The sequence below is a fragment of the Desmodus rotundus genome, chromosome 6 (genome assembly GCF_022682495.2).
Source record: "Desmodus rotundus isolate HL8 chromosome 6, HLdesRot8A.1, whole genome shotgun sequence".
Lineage (NCBI taxonomy): Eukaryota > Metazoa > Chordata > Mammalia > Chiroptera > Phyllostomidae > Desmodus > Desmodus rotundus.
Window position 1 is genome coordinate 117,798,705 of NC_071392.1, and position 17,094 is coordinate 117,815,798.

At 50.6% G+C, this 17,094-nt stretch overlaps 1 protein-coding gene across 3 annotated transcripts in view; it reads left to right on the forward strand.

Annotated features, from left to right (window-relative positions):
• ATRN (attractin) overlaps nt 1-10,267 on the forward strand; it is a 158,896-nt gene extending 148,629 nt beyond the window's left edge. For 2 of the 3 annotated variants that reach the window (XM_024559427.4, XM_053926925.2), the window contains exons 28-29: nt 3,399-3,513; nt 5,878-6,148. In XM_024559427.4, the coding sequence (XP_024415195.3) occupies nt 3,399-3,513; nt 5,878-6,002 (240 nt within the window). In that variant the 3' untranslated portion in view covers nt 6,003-6,148. Of the gene's footprint in view, nt 1-3,398; nt 3,518-5,877 lie in introns of all 3 variants that reach the window. The other variant, XM_045194786.3, reaches the window with a different exon arrangement.
• The last annotated feature ends 6,827 nt before the right edge of the window (nt 10,268-17,094 follow it).

Genomic DNA, 17,094 nt, shown 5'->3' on the forward strand with positions numbered 1-17,094 from the left:
AGCTTTTGAACTGGAAGATGAATGGGAAGAAATTATGTAGAATGTAGGAGACACAAGGAGATGGAATAAATGAAAGTCCCAGAACAAACGAGTGGAGGAGAGGCAGAATTCAAAGAGATAATGAGAACTTTCCAGAATTGATAAAAGTCACCAAATACAGATTTGAGATGCAAAACATATCACAAGTAGGATTAAGGAAAGAAAGCGAAGGGAAGGCAGGAGAGAGAGGAAAGTACAGTTGGACTCATCAGCGGAATTGTAAAATTCCAGAACAAAGAGAACATCTTGAAATCAGCCAGAGCCAAAAACGATTACTCAATGTGGAGAAATTAGAGCCTTGTGCACTGCTAAAGGGAATGGGAGAGTGATGCAGCCACTGCGAAAACAGTATTGGTTTTTTATCAGAAAATATAAGTAGAATAATCATACGAGCCAGCAATTCCACTTCTGGGTTTACACCCAAAAGAGTTGAAGGCAGGGTCTCAAAGATGTATTTGCACAGAATAATGCTCCATGTTCACAGAAGCATTATTCACAGTAGCTGAAAGATAGAAGCAGCCCAGATGTCCTTTGACAGATGAGCAGGTAAACAGAGCGTGATGTGTACATGCAATGGAGTAGTTTTCAGCCTTAAAAAAAAATTCTGACACGTTACAACATCAGTGAACCTTGAGGACAATTGTGCTAAGGGAAGTAATCCAGTCACAAAAAGACAAATGCTGTATGATTCCACTTGTATGAAGTACCTCAAGTAAGTCAGATTGGTAGGGACAGAAAGTAGAACGGTGGTTGTCGGGCTGGAGCGGGAGGAGGGAGTGGGGAGTCGCCGTCTGACGGGTACAGTTTCAGTTTTACAAGGGGAACGCAGTCCTGGGGATGGTGGGTGGTGGTGGTTGCGCAACAGTGTGAATGTCATCGCCACCACTGAACTGCACGCCTGGAAGTAGTGAAGATGGAAAGTTGTACGTTGTGGGTATTTTACTGCATGGAAAAATAACTGGGAGAACAAGAAAAGATCACCTGCAGAGGGGTGACAAAGTGACAGCTGACTTTTCACGAAACACTAGACCAGAAGAAAGTGGAAGAGTATCTTCAAACCACTGAAAGAGAACCGCCAACCCAGAAGAGTGTGCCTGGTAACTGTGTTCCAAGAACAGGGATAAAATAAAGATAAAGATACCTTCTGACTAGAAGAAAAACAGAGTTTGCCCACAACAGACTTATACAAAAGAAATGTCTAAAGGATGTGCTAGAAAGAAGGAAAATTACCCCAGGAGGATGGAATAAGGATTAGTGAGTAAAGAAAAAGTGGACATGTGCATAAGTCTAAGCAAACATGGTCCTGGTAATCTAGTAATAATTTGTGGGATTGAAAAGAAAAGACAGCCCTGGCTGGGGTGGCTCAGTGGACTGAGTGCTGGCCTGCAAACCAAAGGGTTGCTAGTTCGATTCCCAGTCGGGGCACATGCCTGGGTTGCAGGCCAGGTCCCCAGTAGGGGGAGCCCGAGAGACAACCACACATTGATGTTTTTCTCCCTCTCTTTCCCCTTCCTTTCCCCTCTCTAAAAAAAAAATAATATCAAGTTTTAAAAACGTTAAGAAAAGAGTAGATAAACCTAAGGTACTGAACAAGACCATTATCCCGTGTGTTGGCAGCATATGACACAGTCAGTTAATCCTTACAACGCTTCTTTGACTTCCAGGACATCGTACTCTTTCCCTAAGGCTGTTCTTGCTCAGTGTTCTTTGTCCAACACTCTTCATCTCCCCGGCGCCTTTTAACTGTGGTGTGCATCGGGCTCAGTCTTCGGGCCTCTTCTCACGTCTTTTACATCTACTCCTTTGGTGATTGAGTGTCATAGTCTGTTTGGGCTGCTATAACAAAATACCAGAGACTGTTTGGGTGGCTTATAAACAACGGAAACTTATTTCTCACAGTTCTGGAAGCTGGAAGTCCAACATCAAGGTGCTGGAAGATTCACTGTCTTCTGAGAGCCCACTTTCTGATTCATAGATGGTGCCTTCCAGCCGAAACCTTTACATGGTAGAAGGGATGAGGGAGCTCCCTGTGGTCTCTTTTTCTAAGGGCACCAATCCCAGTAATGATGGCTCCGCCCTCCAGACCTAATTTTCTCCCAAAGTCCCCAATTCCAAATACCATCCCCTTGGGGCATTATAATTTAACATGAATGTTGGGAGTACACAGACATCCAGAAAACCACCCCCCTGCAGTGGACTTATCCATGGGTTTAAATACCATGAGCTCTCCACTCACATCTCTGTAGTGAGCCTCCAACTCATACATTGAATTGCGTACTCATTGTCCCCATGGGCTGTCGGGACAGGTGTCTCCAATTTAACGCATCTAAAACTGAGTTGTGTATAGTGTTTCCCATACCTGCCCCTCTGGCGTATCTTGTTGAACTCACATATCATCTCCATCATCCCAGTTGCTCAGGCCCAAATCATGGAATCACTCTTGACTCATTCTTGCAAATCTTTTTATCATCAAAAATATTTCCAAACCATTGTACACCCCTCCACCACTGTTACCTACTACCTTGGTCTAGGCCACTGCCGCCTCTCACCTGGACTACTGTAGTTGCTTATGTCTGGTTTCTCGACTTCCGCCATTTCACCCGTCCAGTCATTGCCCCGTGCCACAGCCAGGGTGGTTCTGGAAGTTATCTTCTCCAATGAAACTGAAGAGGTTGCTGCCATATTTGGAAGTATGGTGGGCAGGATTCTAAAGATGGCCCCCAAGACTCCTGCCTTACGGTTAGTTCATCAAACTGTAGGTGGTGCTGTGAAGGGGTTTTGCAGAAGTGATACAAGTCCCAAAGTAATACGAGAGTTTTCTCCGGCTGGTGTCAGAAGAGGAAGCGTGGTGAGGACTTGATGTATCACCACTGGTTTGAAGCTGGAGAGGCCACGTGAGCGGGAATGCACGTGAACTCTAACAGAAGAGAGTGGCCCCTGCCCAACCGCAGGCCTACAGCTGCAAGGAGCGGGGTTCTGCCAACAGCTGGAACGGGTTCGAAGCAGGCTCTTCCCCAGGGCCTCAGGATGAAGAGTACAGCCCAGCTGATACTGGACTTCCCCCTTGTGAAGATACGAGCTGAGACTCTTGTGAAATACAAGCTAAGACTTTTCCGGACCTGATGGAAAACATGAATAGTCCTACATCCCTAAGCAGAGAACCCTACAGAGGTCTGGGAGGGCATCTGACCTCCACAACTGAGATAATAGATGTGTCGTTTTAAGCAACTTGTAATTTGTAATTTGTTGCACAGCAACAGAAACAAATACAGAGGGCACCTTAAAAATCACATCTGAAGGCTTCACTGTTGAAGCTTGAGAAACACCACTTTACCTAACCCTTTGTTTTCTCCCACCAGACTATTCCTAAACCCATTGCCCTGGAGCCGTGTTTTGGCAACAAAGCTGCTGTCCTCTCAGTGTTTGTGAGGCTCCCTCGAGGTCTTGGTGGAATCCCTCCTCCCGGGCAGTCCGGTGAGTAGACAAGAGGGTCAGCGACTCGGTGTGCTTGTTAGACGTGTGAGGGACCCTTCTGTTTCACTGAGAGCGTGGGTATAAAAGCAATACTGCATAGTGCCTGCTTCAGGCCTGAGGATGCAGTGAGAGGACCCCGTTGTCAGTGGTATTCCCCAAGATTCTTTCCCGGGGTCACCCTTCCCAGGGGAAAGTGCAGGGCTCCCCTCGCTGCCCCAACTTCCTCAGCCTCCCAGTGGGGTGGATGCTTCCCACCACACCTTCCTTTGCCTCCAGTGTCTCTGGCCCCTCTGGCTCTGCTGCCCCTTTGCTGCCTCTGCCCTTCGGTGTAGGCGTTCCCCTCTTCACTCCATCTGTTCTCTGCGACTGCCTTCCCTACTCTCATGGTTTCCAGCTGGCTCCTCCACAATGGTGATTCTCCAATGGGTTTTTCCAGAACTACTGCATTTCATTTGCTTTTTTCACTCTGTTTTTAAAATAAGGCACAAAACAGTGATTATTACAAGTGAAAGGAGGTTTTTCAGAATTTACTCACCGTTCTATCCAACATCCATCAATTTACACTATTCTGTTTCCTTTCCAGTCCTTGCTGACAATTTAGTTGAAATGTTTGCCTCACTCTTATTTTTACTCTTTTGTCATAAAACTTTCATAAACATTTTTACAGCTTACTACATAATATTTTGCCGATCTCTTTTACACCGTTCCATCAAACACATGACTCACAGTTTAGATAAACATCGTTGTATTGTTGCACATGAAGGAACGAGGGGATACAGTTGGGGAAGTATCTTGGTTACCCATGGAGTACTTGGGAGGGATGCCTCAGACAATGTGAATGTTTGGGCAGCTTTCAGTTGAGATGGTTCTTGGGGGCAGGGCTGCCTCAGTCAGCAAAGCCTTGTGTCACGAGGAAAGTGTGACCCAGAACCCTTGCCCAGGCCCTGAGCTCCGCAGCCCCAAGTGCAGCTCAGCAGAGCCTCCGGTCAGCTTTCTTTCCGGTGGTCTGTGTCTGGGGTGTCCTTACAAGGGGGGACCTGTAGGCTTGACCAGGCCAGGATTTGCTGCCTTCATTTCATAGGGGAACAGCCTGATCTGCCCTCACCCAGGGACTTCTGTGAACTGAGCCCCTATCTCGACCTTGCCAGTGTTGAGGGCAGGATGACCCATTGACTGGAAGACTCTGGGGCGGTGTCTTTTGCCACCACATTGGCCGATTCTCCCTGACGGCAAGGTGCTGGCTGGGATGGCGAGGAGGTGGTGGGCTCGCAACACTGGCCTTTTCTGCGCTGACCTCTTCCTGACTCGCCCCACCGCACTGGACTCCTGATGAAGGGCTGCTCACAGCTTGAGACCCCCAGAGTGAGAGCACCCTTCTTTGCCACCGTCCTCTACCCACCCCCTGCCCCCTCCCGCATTTGAGAGTACATGCTCCTTCAGACTCCCAGAGCACCTGACTCTGCCTTTGGTGTAACTGTTGTCACTGGTGTGGATTCTCCACCGAATGCCAGGCGCTGAACCTGGCACTTAAAAGCTCCCCACTCCCCACCCCCCCACCCCCCATTTTATAGGCGCAGTGAGGCGAGGTGGCACGTCTTCCAGCACGGCTCCTGAGGGCCTCAGCTTGACTCTGAGCCCGGGCTGGCCTTTTCCCTATGAACATCAGCTGGTGGTGCAAGTACGGAAAGGAGAACAGGAGATGAAACCAGCAGTCCCTAAAGCAAAGGTGGGGGTGGGGAGGAGCCAAGCAGGACTACTTCCGTTCGCTCACTGACTCTCCCTCCAGACAAGCAAGCCCTGTGTTGCCGTTCCCCGTTTTACAGATGAGGGCACTGAGGCCCCGGGAGGTTTAAGGCCCCTGCTTATTCCAGAGTCTGTCCTCACCTGTATCATGGTGTAGATGTAAAAATCACTAGTGCTGGCTGGGCGATGTGGAGTGAATCTGAATTTCATTGTAAACACTGCTGCTTTGTCTTGGCCTCCTTTTGGAGGCAGGGAGAAGTGTAGTGCTTAGTGTGTCTGCAGTCAGATTCAAACGCTCCCACCAGCAGGCAGAGCTCTGGCTTCACGGATCTGCTGAAAAGCAAGCCACACCTTTTGGGGAAATGGTGGGGAGAGGCAAAGACTACGTGTTTGTATTTGCATAATGAAGCCCTGACAGAATATGTGCAAACTGATGAAAGCAGTTTGTCACCCGGAGAGGGGAAAGGTGGAGGGAGGGCAGAGTGGGAGTAAGACTTCCCTACATACTTTATTGCTTTATTTATTGCACCATGGGGATGTTAACAGAAATTTTTAAAATTATCTTTAAACATGAAAGCAAGCTGCTCCTTAACATGTGTTCCCTCCGTGGGTTCTCCGAAGGTCTCGCAGTAGCCAGCGCCCTGGTGGACATTTCTCAGCAGATGCCAATTGTGTACAAAGAGAAGTCAGGAGCGGTGAGAAACCGGAAGCAGCAGCCACCTGCGCAGCCTGGGACCTGCATTTGATGCTGGGGCCAGGGACTCTTCGTGAGCGAAGCGTGGCGAGGTGTGGCATGCTAGAGCCGTCTGCAGGGAGGGGGCAGGCAGGCAGGCAGGAGATGCTCTGCAGAGCGGAACAGGGCCGAAAACTGGCAACCCTCCGACTGGAAACATCCGACTCATCTGCATGTTCACAAGCTTTCTTTGACAGTTTCTCCATCTGTGCTCCAGCACCCACCCTTTTGTTTTTGCATAGGAAATGGTTGATTTAATTACACGGCTGGGCGATCCACATATTGCTGGAGTAGGCCTTAGTGGAGCCAGTGAGAGAGCTGGGAACGACACTCAGGTTTACTTGTGGGAAGCTGGTCTTGGGACTGTCTCAACCGCGCAAAAAACAAAGACGTCGTGTTTACAAGTAGACACGTGTCATCAGTCATTCTGGAACATGGTCTTTTCCAGACTAGTCAGATGAATGAACTTGTTTTCATCTGAAGCCTGCTACCTTTTAAAAAAGATGTGCTATTTATTCTTGCACGTTTTAGGCAGATACCTCTCTTCCAAGGAGTAGCTCTTTTCTAGTTGAGAACTAGTAACGGTCCATCTCTTTTGAATCATATTAAACTCAGATAGAAGGGGGCTATTTCAAATGTCAAGGTCAGCAGTGATACTTAGAACGTAAACTGGTGTAATAGGTAGTTTTCTAGAGCAACTTGATTAATTAATTTAGTCTAAATCCGTTTGAAATTCCTCTCTCTCTCACATACACACATACACATAACACTAAGTGCCTAGACTTTAAATAGATCTAGCAATTGGAAAGTTAGTAAGCCTCAGTTTTTACATAATTGCATTCCTACATTCTTATAAAATTTAAACAGCTACCATTAGCAATCTGCTTTTTTTCTAAAATGTACTTTGCAGCCAGGAAAGAATTCTCACCCCAAGCAACCTTTATCCCAGCAGCAAGACTGAAAGGAAAGCAGAAATGACCTACCTGTAAAAGCTCCTATTTGTATTGTCAAAAAGGACACTAAGTAAGTGTGATCCCCACGTGTCCCCGTGCCCCCAGGCGACTCTAGGCCTGACTTTCGCTTCAGCCTTTCTGGCCCTCTGCTGCCAGGGCAGCACAGAAGAAGGGATGCACTCACATCACCGGCCTCCCTGGGGCAGAAAAAAGCAGGACAGCACCTGGATCGAAGAGCAACTCTGTCCCTGTAGCCTGCTGTGGGCTGGGGGTCACCGGAGGCTGCGAGTGGAACCACATGCCAGGAGAGGCGCGGCTCCTGCTGTTGTTGGTGGAACCTGCCCAGAGCCTGGAGACGGACCTGGAGCTGTTTGCTCTCTCTCCCCGGGAGGGCCTGGGCTCTTCGTTCCTCCTCCCCAGACTCAGCTGGTGGCCATGGGGAGGGCAGTGAACACTAAAAGGATGAAAAGCACACGGAAAAATGGACAGGGAGGGAAAGTGACCAAGCAGGGTGGGGCAGCCCCTGCCTTTCTCCCAGGGCACTGCCGGCCATCGTGCTGTCCCGTCCGTGGTGCTCTGTCCTCTGGCATTATGCAGCGGCCTCCCAGGACCTCTCCTGTGCTTCAAAACCTGGGGGTGGACCTCTAGACAACAATGCTCAAGTTTGTGAATTTGGAGAAATTAATATTCAAAGAGTAAAAACTGCAGCATTTCACCTCTAAATGCAGTGCCTAGAGAGGGGGTATTATCTCTTCCCCAGTACCGACCTCACTCCCTGAAGAGTTGCCTGGAAAGATGTTTTCAAAGAAGGTGAACCATAAAGTACTGTCTGCTACACAGAGCACCTCTGCCTTGAGACCCTTCTCTCAGAAAGCTGTGTTTTCACATCACTGTTAAAGAGCAGATGGTTCTAGAAAAGACCTCTCCGGGCTTCCCACTTCCCTACTCCAGGTCACGGCAGCCACAGAGAGCCTGCCGTGGACTGGCCCTTCCCCTCTGTGATTACCACGAGGCCTCCTGGCCAGGAGGGAGGCACTGGAGATGCTCCTCGCACAGGGAGCCCTCTTTTGCTCTAAGGAACCAGCGTGCCCTTAGCCAGAGCAGTCTTCCCCACAGCTGTCCCTCAGCCACCCGGTCCCATGCTTTGAAATAACATGCACCGTGCCCCACAGCCACCCGGTTATCTTTTATTTATTGTTTCCTAAAAGAGACATTCGGTTTTAGAGAGGAAGGAAGGAGCCAATGAAGTGTAATTCTGCTCCAACAGTAGAGAACGGCTGATGCCACCTGCTTCCCCTTTGCAGCCCATAGCAAACGGCTTCTTCGAGGCTCGAGGCTCGGGCCACAGCAAGGGAATGGCCGGAGAAAGGGTGCTCAGCTTAGAGCCAGTTACCAGGACAGCGTCACCTGGACCTGAGGAGCTGTCACATGCCACCGAGAGCCCTGTACATAATGAAGGCGGTCACGACAGCATTGCGGTTGCACCTGTACATAACCACAGCAGAGTCGGGGATGTGCAGGCGCGCGGATGTACATACGACAGGGAAATATCTCAGTGTATTTTTATTAAATGTAACGGTGTCTGAGTCTCACCTGATATGTTTTTGTGCCATATGCTGGATATCCAGGTTCAGAGAAGTCTTCCAATTAGGCCCTGAAACACTGAAAACAAAGGCGAGACGGGCACCCCCGTCAAGCCGATGTGTTCAGATGCATCTGGCGCCGACTGGGTGACTTGAATCACCGGTCCGCGCACACGTGAAGACTGGCGGCGAGTCCCTTCAAATGGCGGTGGGTGAGCAGACGCCCTCGGGCGCTGCAAGTGCCTCGTGAGCCTCTCGGCCTCTGGGTGCTTGGGCGCGGCCAGGGACCACCAGGCTCATCCTGGGAAACATTTCCTGAGGTCTGTAAGTTCAAAGACTGTACCTGGAGAAATCAGATTTTCCAAAAAGGGGGTCTCAGGCTGTGTTTTGTTGTGGTTTTATCTAAATTTTTAATGATCATTTCCGAGGACCATAGTTTACTATGCCGGAAACTGGCGGTGGGAGTGGGGGGGCTAGTTGTTGATACACAGCTTCCGTTTTCCCCACGGAGAACCACACACACTCTGGCCTCCTGGCATCTCCTACCCGCCTCTCCACGCACAGTTTAGGGGGAAGTCTGTGCCTCCCTCTGGGATCACCTCCTGAAGGTGGGGAGAGGCGTGGAGAGAAGGCAGCTCATACTCCCCTGAGCTACCCCGGAGGCCAAGCAGCTCTGGACAGTAGAGGGGCAGCAAAAGAAAAACACGAGAAGATCTGTGGGTGAGGCCTGAGGTGCAAGATTAGAGACACACCAGGAAATGTGGGGCAAATGAAAGGACCAGAGCGCCACCAGAAAAAGGCATTTTACCTTTCGGTGCAAGTCTTACTCCTTCCATTTAATGGAGTGTGTGAAGGGAAGGAGTGGGAGTGACTCACTCCCTTGGGTGGTGGTGCCCTGGCCAGGAGCGCCTTCGATGCCTCAGTTTCATCCATCCATCCATTCAACAAATGCTCCCTGAGCACTCACCACAAACAACCTAAGCTCACCTAGGGCAGTGATGGGGTTGAAAAGGAGCTCCAGGATTACGACAGGATCTAGCTCCCAGGCCCACGTCCCAGGAGATCTTTTCCTTGTGGTTTCTGTGAGAATTGGCTGCCCTGTGCACAGACCCGGGAAGGCAGAGGGTCTGTCCTTGGGCCACCCACCAGCTCTCAGTCTGAAATGTTTACCCAGCGAACCACACTCAGCCTCAGACATCACGGTGACGGTTTGTAGGTGGCCCCCCGAGACACTTCCCGAGTCCTGAGCGCCCTCGCCTGCAGGGAAATGATTTGAGAGAAGAAAATGGCGCCTTCTCTTTCAATGGCAATAATGGAATCGACTTCCAGTGACTGAATTTGTGCACAAAACATTCTCAACACTAGTGAAGCCTGTTTCATTGAACTAATTCTGGCTCTGGAAATGTTTTCTTCTGTAGTGATTTACGGTTTTTGTTTGTTTGTTTGTTTGGATTCAAGCTTAGTTTGTTAATATGTATAATTTAGCATCTATTGCACTCATGTAAATATGGAGTAAGTATTGTAAACTATTTCATTGCTGGGGATTGTGGGTGTTATACATACATCTAGGACTGCAATTTTTGGTATTTTTTGTATTGTAAAATAACAGCTAATTTAAGCAGGAACAAGAGAAATAAGGGAGGTCTGTGCATTTTAAACACAAATGTGAAGAACTTGTACATAATCAAAACTAATCCTATACTTCAAACTTCCTTCTAAAATAAAAGTAGATCTGGTAAAAACGTGGGGTTTTTTTCTGAGTCTTTGACTTTGATTTTTTTGTTTCACTTTTTACAACTTGATCATTACAGCCTTAAGGGAAAAAAGTTCAAAATGGTTCCCAAATTTCAGGCTCCCTCAGAGGAAGCACTTGGCAGTTGAAGATGAAGGTGTTAAACCAACAGGGTGGGCACTTGAGACACCTGTGGGGGAACCTCCTAATGTCCCCACTCTACCTGTGTGCCCTCCAGTCGACAGCGGCACTGGTGGGCGGAGCGGTCCACACCGGTGCCACGCCTGCCAGCTGCCCTTGGTCCTTCCGCATTTCCTTTCCTCACAGGCTCCTGAATGCCTCTGGGTTTTCCAAACTGCTAACTCTCCCGTGTGCTGGTCGCTCATTCCCCCGGCCTCAGCACTGCCATCAGTCTTGAGTTTTTGACGAAGTTATCAATACATGTCCATTCACACCGTCTTGTCTGTGGGCCTTCTGCCTGCCCAGCCCCACTTCACGCAGCTCCTCTAGGCTCAGAACTTTCCGGTGCCCTGGGGCAGAGTGTGAAAAGCCAGGAACGATTAGAAGCATCGTGAGAACTGAGAAGATCAGAGAAAGCGGCAAGGAAGGATGGTGGTTTACACAGGAGGGTGCAAGGCCGCAGGGTGTCTGGGGGCGGGGGGGGGGGATGCCCCCCAAGCTTGGGCCTGGGCTCAGGAGGAAAACCATTGGACTGGTGGATGCTGCAAGGTTGGGGCAGCCCTTGAAACTCCTGCGGAGGGCTGCAGGGGCCTTCAAGGGTTCCTGGCAGCATGAAAACCTGTGTTTCAGCAGCATTGTGGCAGAGGCTGCTGTGTGTTCACCAAACCCGTACTTTTGCCTTTGGATGCCCAGGTCAACAGCATCTCCCAGCCCCTGGGTAGTTAGGTTGGTGCCATAAACAGCTGTGACCAAAGAAGTGATGTCTACAAGTTCCCAACTTGGCACACACCGTGCTCCCACTCGGGACTCCCAGGGGATCAGGTACTGAAGGTGTGGAGGGAGGTGTGTCCTGAGTCACCTGGCAGAGGCAGGCCCCGCAGAGGCAGGCCCCCAGAGCAGCAAGGGCGGTGTGCTGGTGTTTGCATCCCTGAAAAGCACACTTTGACTCCACTGAGATTTGAGGCTTGGTCACTTTTTATAGCTTTTCTCACTAGTACACAAATTGGTACCTTGAGGTGGAAGGTAACTGTAACCAAAACCTAAAGCATGTGGCTTTGGCTTAGTTAGGGGCCAGGGGGCAGGCAAACAGCGGGCGGAACAGCTGGGGATCCCTGTCAGGCAGCGGCAAACCATCTGGTAACTTGGAAAGCAAACTACACGTCCTCTGGGGTTTTAGTTCCAGGGGAAAAAGCTGGAAAAAACAAAATGTGCTATGTGTTGGTTGTCACTGACTGCTTTTGGCATCACGAGAAAGAGTTGAGTTCCAGAATTAGTTTACAAAGCAGAAGGGAAAGGGGTGGAGGATTCTGAAATGCAGAGTCTCGGAGTCGGAAAAGCCAACTTCTTGCTTCTACTCTCCATACAGTAAGACGTCCCTGTGAACAGCACAGGCCGGTGACACTCGGGCTCCGCCTCCAGGTGAGGATCAAGGGCAGGATGTGCTTTTCCTTCGGGAGCCCCCCTAGCTTCAGGGCCGCCGCCCTGAGGGAGCAAAGAAACAAGGCCAGCTTCAGAAGCGTGTCCAGGAAAGAACCAGAGATGTCCTCGCTGGCACTGGACCTGCACTGGAAAATGAAAAGCCCAGGTTTTTGAGGGAATTGTGTTGCCAGAGAAACCATTAGACTAACCTTTAAAAATGAAAAACACAAAAACCCTGACTATTGAAGAAGCTTAATCAGAAGCACCTGTGGGCTGGAGACGGCTGCAGAAGCTGGGTCGGAGGAGGGCACAACCCAAGGCCACTGCAGATGGGGCCCACAGGGCAGATGTGGGCCTGGTCGGGAACTTCCCTCCAACCAAGGCAGGGCCTAGCAGGATTTAAAAATTGCTCTAGAGGCTGGAAAAGTGGGTGCCTGCACTAGTTGACGCGTTCAGCCTACAAGATGCCCCATCTGGGGGCTGCAAGCACTGCCCCTTCTGAGACGCAGGAGAAGCAGCCGCTGAAACCCTGCTGTGCCTGCCCAGAGGCGATGCATGCATCGTGGAGGAAGGAGGAGAACACTGAACACCTGAGGCCCATGAGGAGTGCGTGAGAACACTGGATTGAAGATACGAAATGGTCTGCTCTGTGAATGAATAATTCCTAAAGAATGAAGATAATAATTTGGGGAGTTCTTTAATGAACTTTGATGAACGGAAAAAGCAGTATTTTTAAAAAAGGAAATTGCATGGTCAAAAATAAAAATCACTCTAGACCGGTGTCTGCTGTGTCTGCCAGGCTAGTCTGCACAGGTGGGCCGTGAGGGTGTCCTGCCCCGCCAGGCATTGTTTGGGGACCAGGGGTTTCACAGTGAACAGAACGGACGACAGTCCCTGTCCTCAGAGAGTTGACGGTGTAGTGGGGGAGACAGATGATAGTACGGCGTCGGATGGTAAGTTCTGTGAAGCAAGGTAAAAACTGGGTTGGAGGTAAAAGTGCTGGGGGAGTTACTGCCATACATGGTGGTGGCTGAGAAGCGACCGTTCTGATGCGACATGGGAGCAGAGAGCTGAATAAAGGAGGGAGCCGGTGTGGAGGGTCAGAGGTGGCAGCACGCCGGTGGGCAGAAGCAAGGTGGGCTGCAATGGCTCTGGCGGGAGCTGGGGCAGGCAGGTGCTGCGGGACAAGTTTTCAACTGGCACCGGGCTGCCCCCTAGGGGACATTGTGGAAATAGGTGGAGGCAATTTCAATTGCTGCCTTGAAGAGGGAGGAGGGCCTGATGACGGTCATCCTGTGACACACAGGACTGTCCCACCCAACAAGAAGTTGACCCACATCCCACTCAGTTTTCAAACGTCTTGCTGGATATTTGTGTATGTGAGAAAATGTTTGTAATTATTTTAGTGTAGAACCCAAACCTATTATAAACCCAAAATATTTTAGAACTGGTTTAATATACAATCAGTTTTCCAGAAATTCTGCTACTATGTAAATCAAGGGGCAACTGAACTTTGTTTTCTTCATAACTTTACCAAGATCTGGTCATCATTTTGGAAAACGCTGTCACCAACAGCAGTGTCATTCCCGGTGACTGAGTCCCCAGCCGCACACACCTGTGTGGGTTGCATCTGAACAGACACACCTGGCAGCCCTGCATTATTAGCTGTGTGACACGCCTGGCAAGAATTCCCTTCCATCTTGTGTCGCCAACTTAAGGGACTAGACCAGGTGACCCCACTGACTGTGGGACGCGTGCCGCACACAGGGAGCAGGGCATCAGCCTTGGCGGTCAGGCCCATCCGCCCACCCTGGAGGCCTTTGTTCCTCCTCTGCTTCCCTGGTCTCCTGAGGGCTCAGGTGGTGAGGTTTGTGTATGTTGTTCTCCTGTGTGTGTACTCATCTTAATTTTCCTCCCTGCATCTTCCGCCCTGGACTGGAGGCTCCCTGGGTGTGGGGTGACATGTCCCTGGCAGAACAGCTTCCCGAGAAATCCTCCAGCTCAGGCCTTCCCAGCACTGCAGCCCAGAGAGGCAGGGTCATGCCTCTGCCTCCTTTCACATGCATGCCAGACTCGATAGCCAGTTTCTGTGCAGCTGGGGGATGTCTGCCGAAGCCCTTCAGAACCCCTGTCCTTCTGCTTCTCTGGAAATTTTACTGGCAATATCCACACTTACAGTAAAAATGCCCTGGATGGTGTGGCTCAGTGGATTGAATGCTGGCCTGTGAACCAAAGGGTCATTGGTTCAATTCCCAGTCAGGGCACACACCTGGGTTGCAGGCCAGGTCCAGTTGGGGGCATTTGAGAAGCAACCAATCAATGTATCTCTCGCATATTGATGTTTCTCTCCCTCTCTCCCTTCACCCCTCTCTAAAAATAAATAAATAAAATCTTTTTTAAAAAATGAGCTGGTTCTGTGAAATTGGCACCACCTCGCTCAATGGGGGAGGGGGAGGGAAGGGCAGTGGGCAATGAGCAGTTTCCATACCAACCTTGTACCTTAGCCAGAGTGAGCACTGATGAGCCGTGAAGTTTCCACCAATAAATCAACAGAAGCTTCCAGCACCTGCCTTCCTGCCTCACTCCCAGCCGCCAGCCACCTGCCAGCTAGAGGCTCAATGTTGACAGCAGCTAATGGAGACCCAGTCCCAGGGATGAGGTCATTGCCACGGCCACAGTCTTCCGAGTGCCTGTGAGAGAGTGACAGCAACCAGGCTACCTGGTAGAACACTCATGTGGACGAGCTAGGCAGGACCTCTTCCTGGTTGTGGGGGCCACAGCTGGACTCAGCTGTGAGGAGTCTGGCCGGATGTAAAACCAAGTGTGAGCCAGGACCTTTTTAGGTAGAAGTGACAGAAACCAAACTCTGACAACCTTGGACAACTCCATTAGTTTTCCTGGGGCTGCTGTGACCAGTTACCCAACCTGGTTGGCTTTAAACAACAGAAATGTGTTCTCACGGTTCCAGAGGCCAGAAGCCTGGCATTGCGGTGTGGCCGGGCTGTGCTCGCTCCAGAGGCTCTGGGGTAGAATTTGCTCCTGGCCTCTTCTAGCTGCTGGTGGCTGCCCACATTCCTGGTTTGTGTCTGCATTACTCTCGTCTCCGCCTGCATCTCGTCTCCCTCTGCCTCTCCCATATAATGATTCCTGTGACTACATTCACAGTCCCTTCAGATAATCCAGTACAGGCACCTCTTCTCAAGACCCTTAATTTAATCACATCTTTTGCCATATTGGGTAATATTCACTCTTTTGCCTACGTACAAGGTAACATCCATAGGTTCCATGGCTTAGGATGTGGACATATCTTTGGGGCCACCGTTCAACCCACCACAGCAGCAAAACCCTCAGAAAGTTGACTGGCCCGGGAGTGGCGAGACGGTGGCCTTCACAGACTGAAACACCTCGTCCCTCCTCTTGGCTTGTCTCTGCAGGGCTGGCTGGCTCGAGACCCCAGACAGCCTCAGGCCACCCACACAAAATGTTCACTCTGGGGAAACACAGAGAGTCCGACAGTGGGGTCCTGGGACCTCTCATTTTCCCCCTGCACCCAGTAAGGAAGCCTCTTTCCCGCCACGTGTTGATGTTAAAGAGGCTCCGTCTGGTTAGACCTGAGTCTGTCTGCTTGGAGAGAAGGGCTGCAGGCAGACAGCTGCCATGGAACGCCTGCGTCATTTCCAGCTCCGTTCTGCTCACTTTTATCTTTCCCAACTTTTGAAAGGTATATGCCTGTATTTTACTCCATTTATCTGAGTAAAACTTGGAGTAAGAGAGTTTCACACACTCTCACATAAAGCAAATTATTTAGCAGATAATTAATTCTGCATTTGGGCCACCATGCAATCAATCATAGTGAGCAGGGCAAGGCTATGCTTTCACTTGCCCGTCCTGCCCCCGATTCCTGCCCCCGATTCCCCCCCCCCTCCCACACACACACCGTATCTCCCCAGCCCACTTAGAGGTGTCCAGTCCCATGCACGTGTAGGTGGTTGAGAACATTCCTTCTCCTTCATAAAGTGAGAACAGGTTGGACTCGCACTTTGCCCAGTAGTCCTCCTTTTTTCCACTGGAAAACTGCCTTCCCATTTCATGTGATCTTGATGGGCTGATGTCACTCTCCAGGCCACTGACCCATGCTGGGACCAACACAGTGCTGCCTGGGACAGTCCGTGAATGCTGCGAATGCTACAAGGAGCAACCGTAGACCAGGGGCTGCCGGTGGCATTCTTACCCACCCTGTGGTGACCGCCTGCCTGGCTGCAGAGGGAAGCCTGCACAGACCAGCAGGGGCAACATCATTTGAACCCCTAGAGAGAGCTTTGCCTGAAGCTTGGATGGTTGAGTCACGTGCCCAGGCCAGCTGGACTTCTGATTGGTTCACTCAGGAGAGTACTGGCTGAAGCTGGGAGGCTGGTTCATGGCTGCCTCGCATGGTGTCTGTGGGTTTCGTGTGAGTGGCTAAGTACGCAGTCTCAGACCCGGTAGCTCTTTTTCTGGTCAGGACAGCCCCAGGCCTGGGCTTTGGTGTGGCCTGTACCTAACTCATGTCTTAGGTGAGGTTCTCCAGAAACCAAGCCCAAGACAGGGGTTCTCAGGCCCTGACTTATTGGAGGGATTACCCTCATGGAACCTCCTAAGTGAAGGATGTAGGAATGGGCAGGAGAAGGAGCTAAGCTAGGATGTGGTCTCGGCTGGGATCAGGCATGAAGCTCTGGAGCAAGACTGGTGCACAGCATCGTCCCCCTGAGGCAAGCAGGCTAGGCCGTGGTACCCGCGTCTCAGTCAGGAAGCAGAGTGTAACCTCACAGGCATATGAGAAGGGGGCAGCTGTGAGCTGTGTTTGCAGCCAGCAGTCCCAGCGGCATGGGGATGGGTTGCATTGGCCAGAACAGTCTCTGAGCAAGGTACCAACTGCCTTCACTTCCATAGCCCCTGACAAACCTCAACCAGGTTTGGAAAGGGGAGCCTGGAGGCATGGGATCCCTTCAACCCTCAGAAGTCTCCAAGATTTTGAGGAAGAAGGAAGTGGGCAGAGGCTTAGTACCTGGGCCCCATTATTCTGCCCTCTCCTCCCCAAACTCCTTTGCAGAATGGAAATTTAACACAACGCCCTTGGCGTTCTCTGGGTCCACACTGGCCATGCACAGGGAGTGCTCACAAAAACCTTTACGATAAATTTCCCTCAGCTCCAGGAAAGAATTCGACTCTCCACATGGAGTGAAGCAGGTAGAATATGTG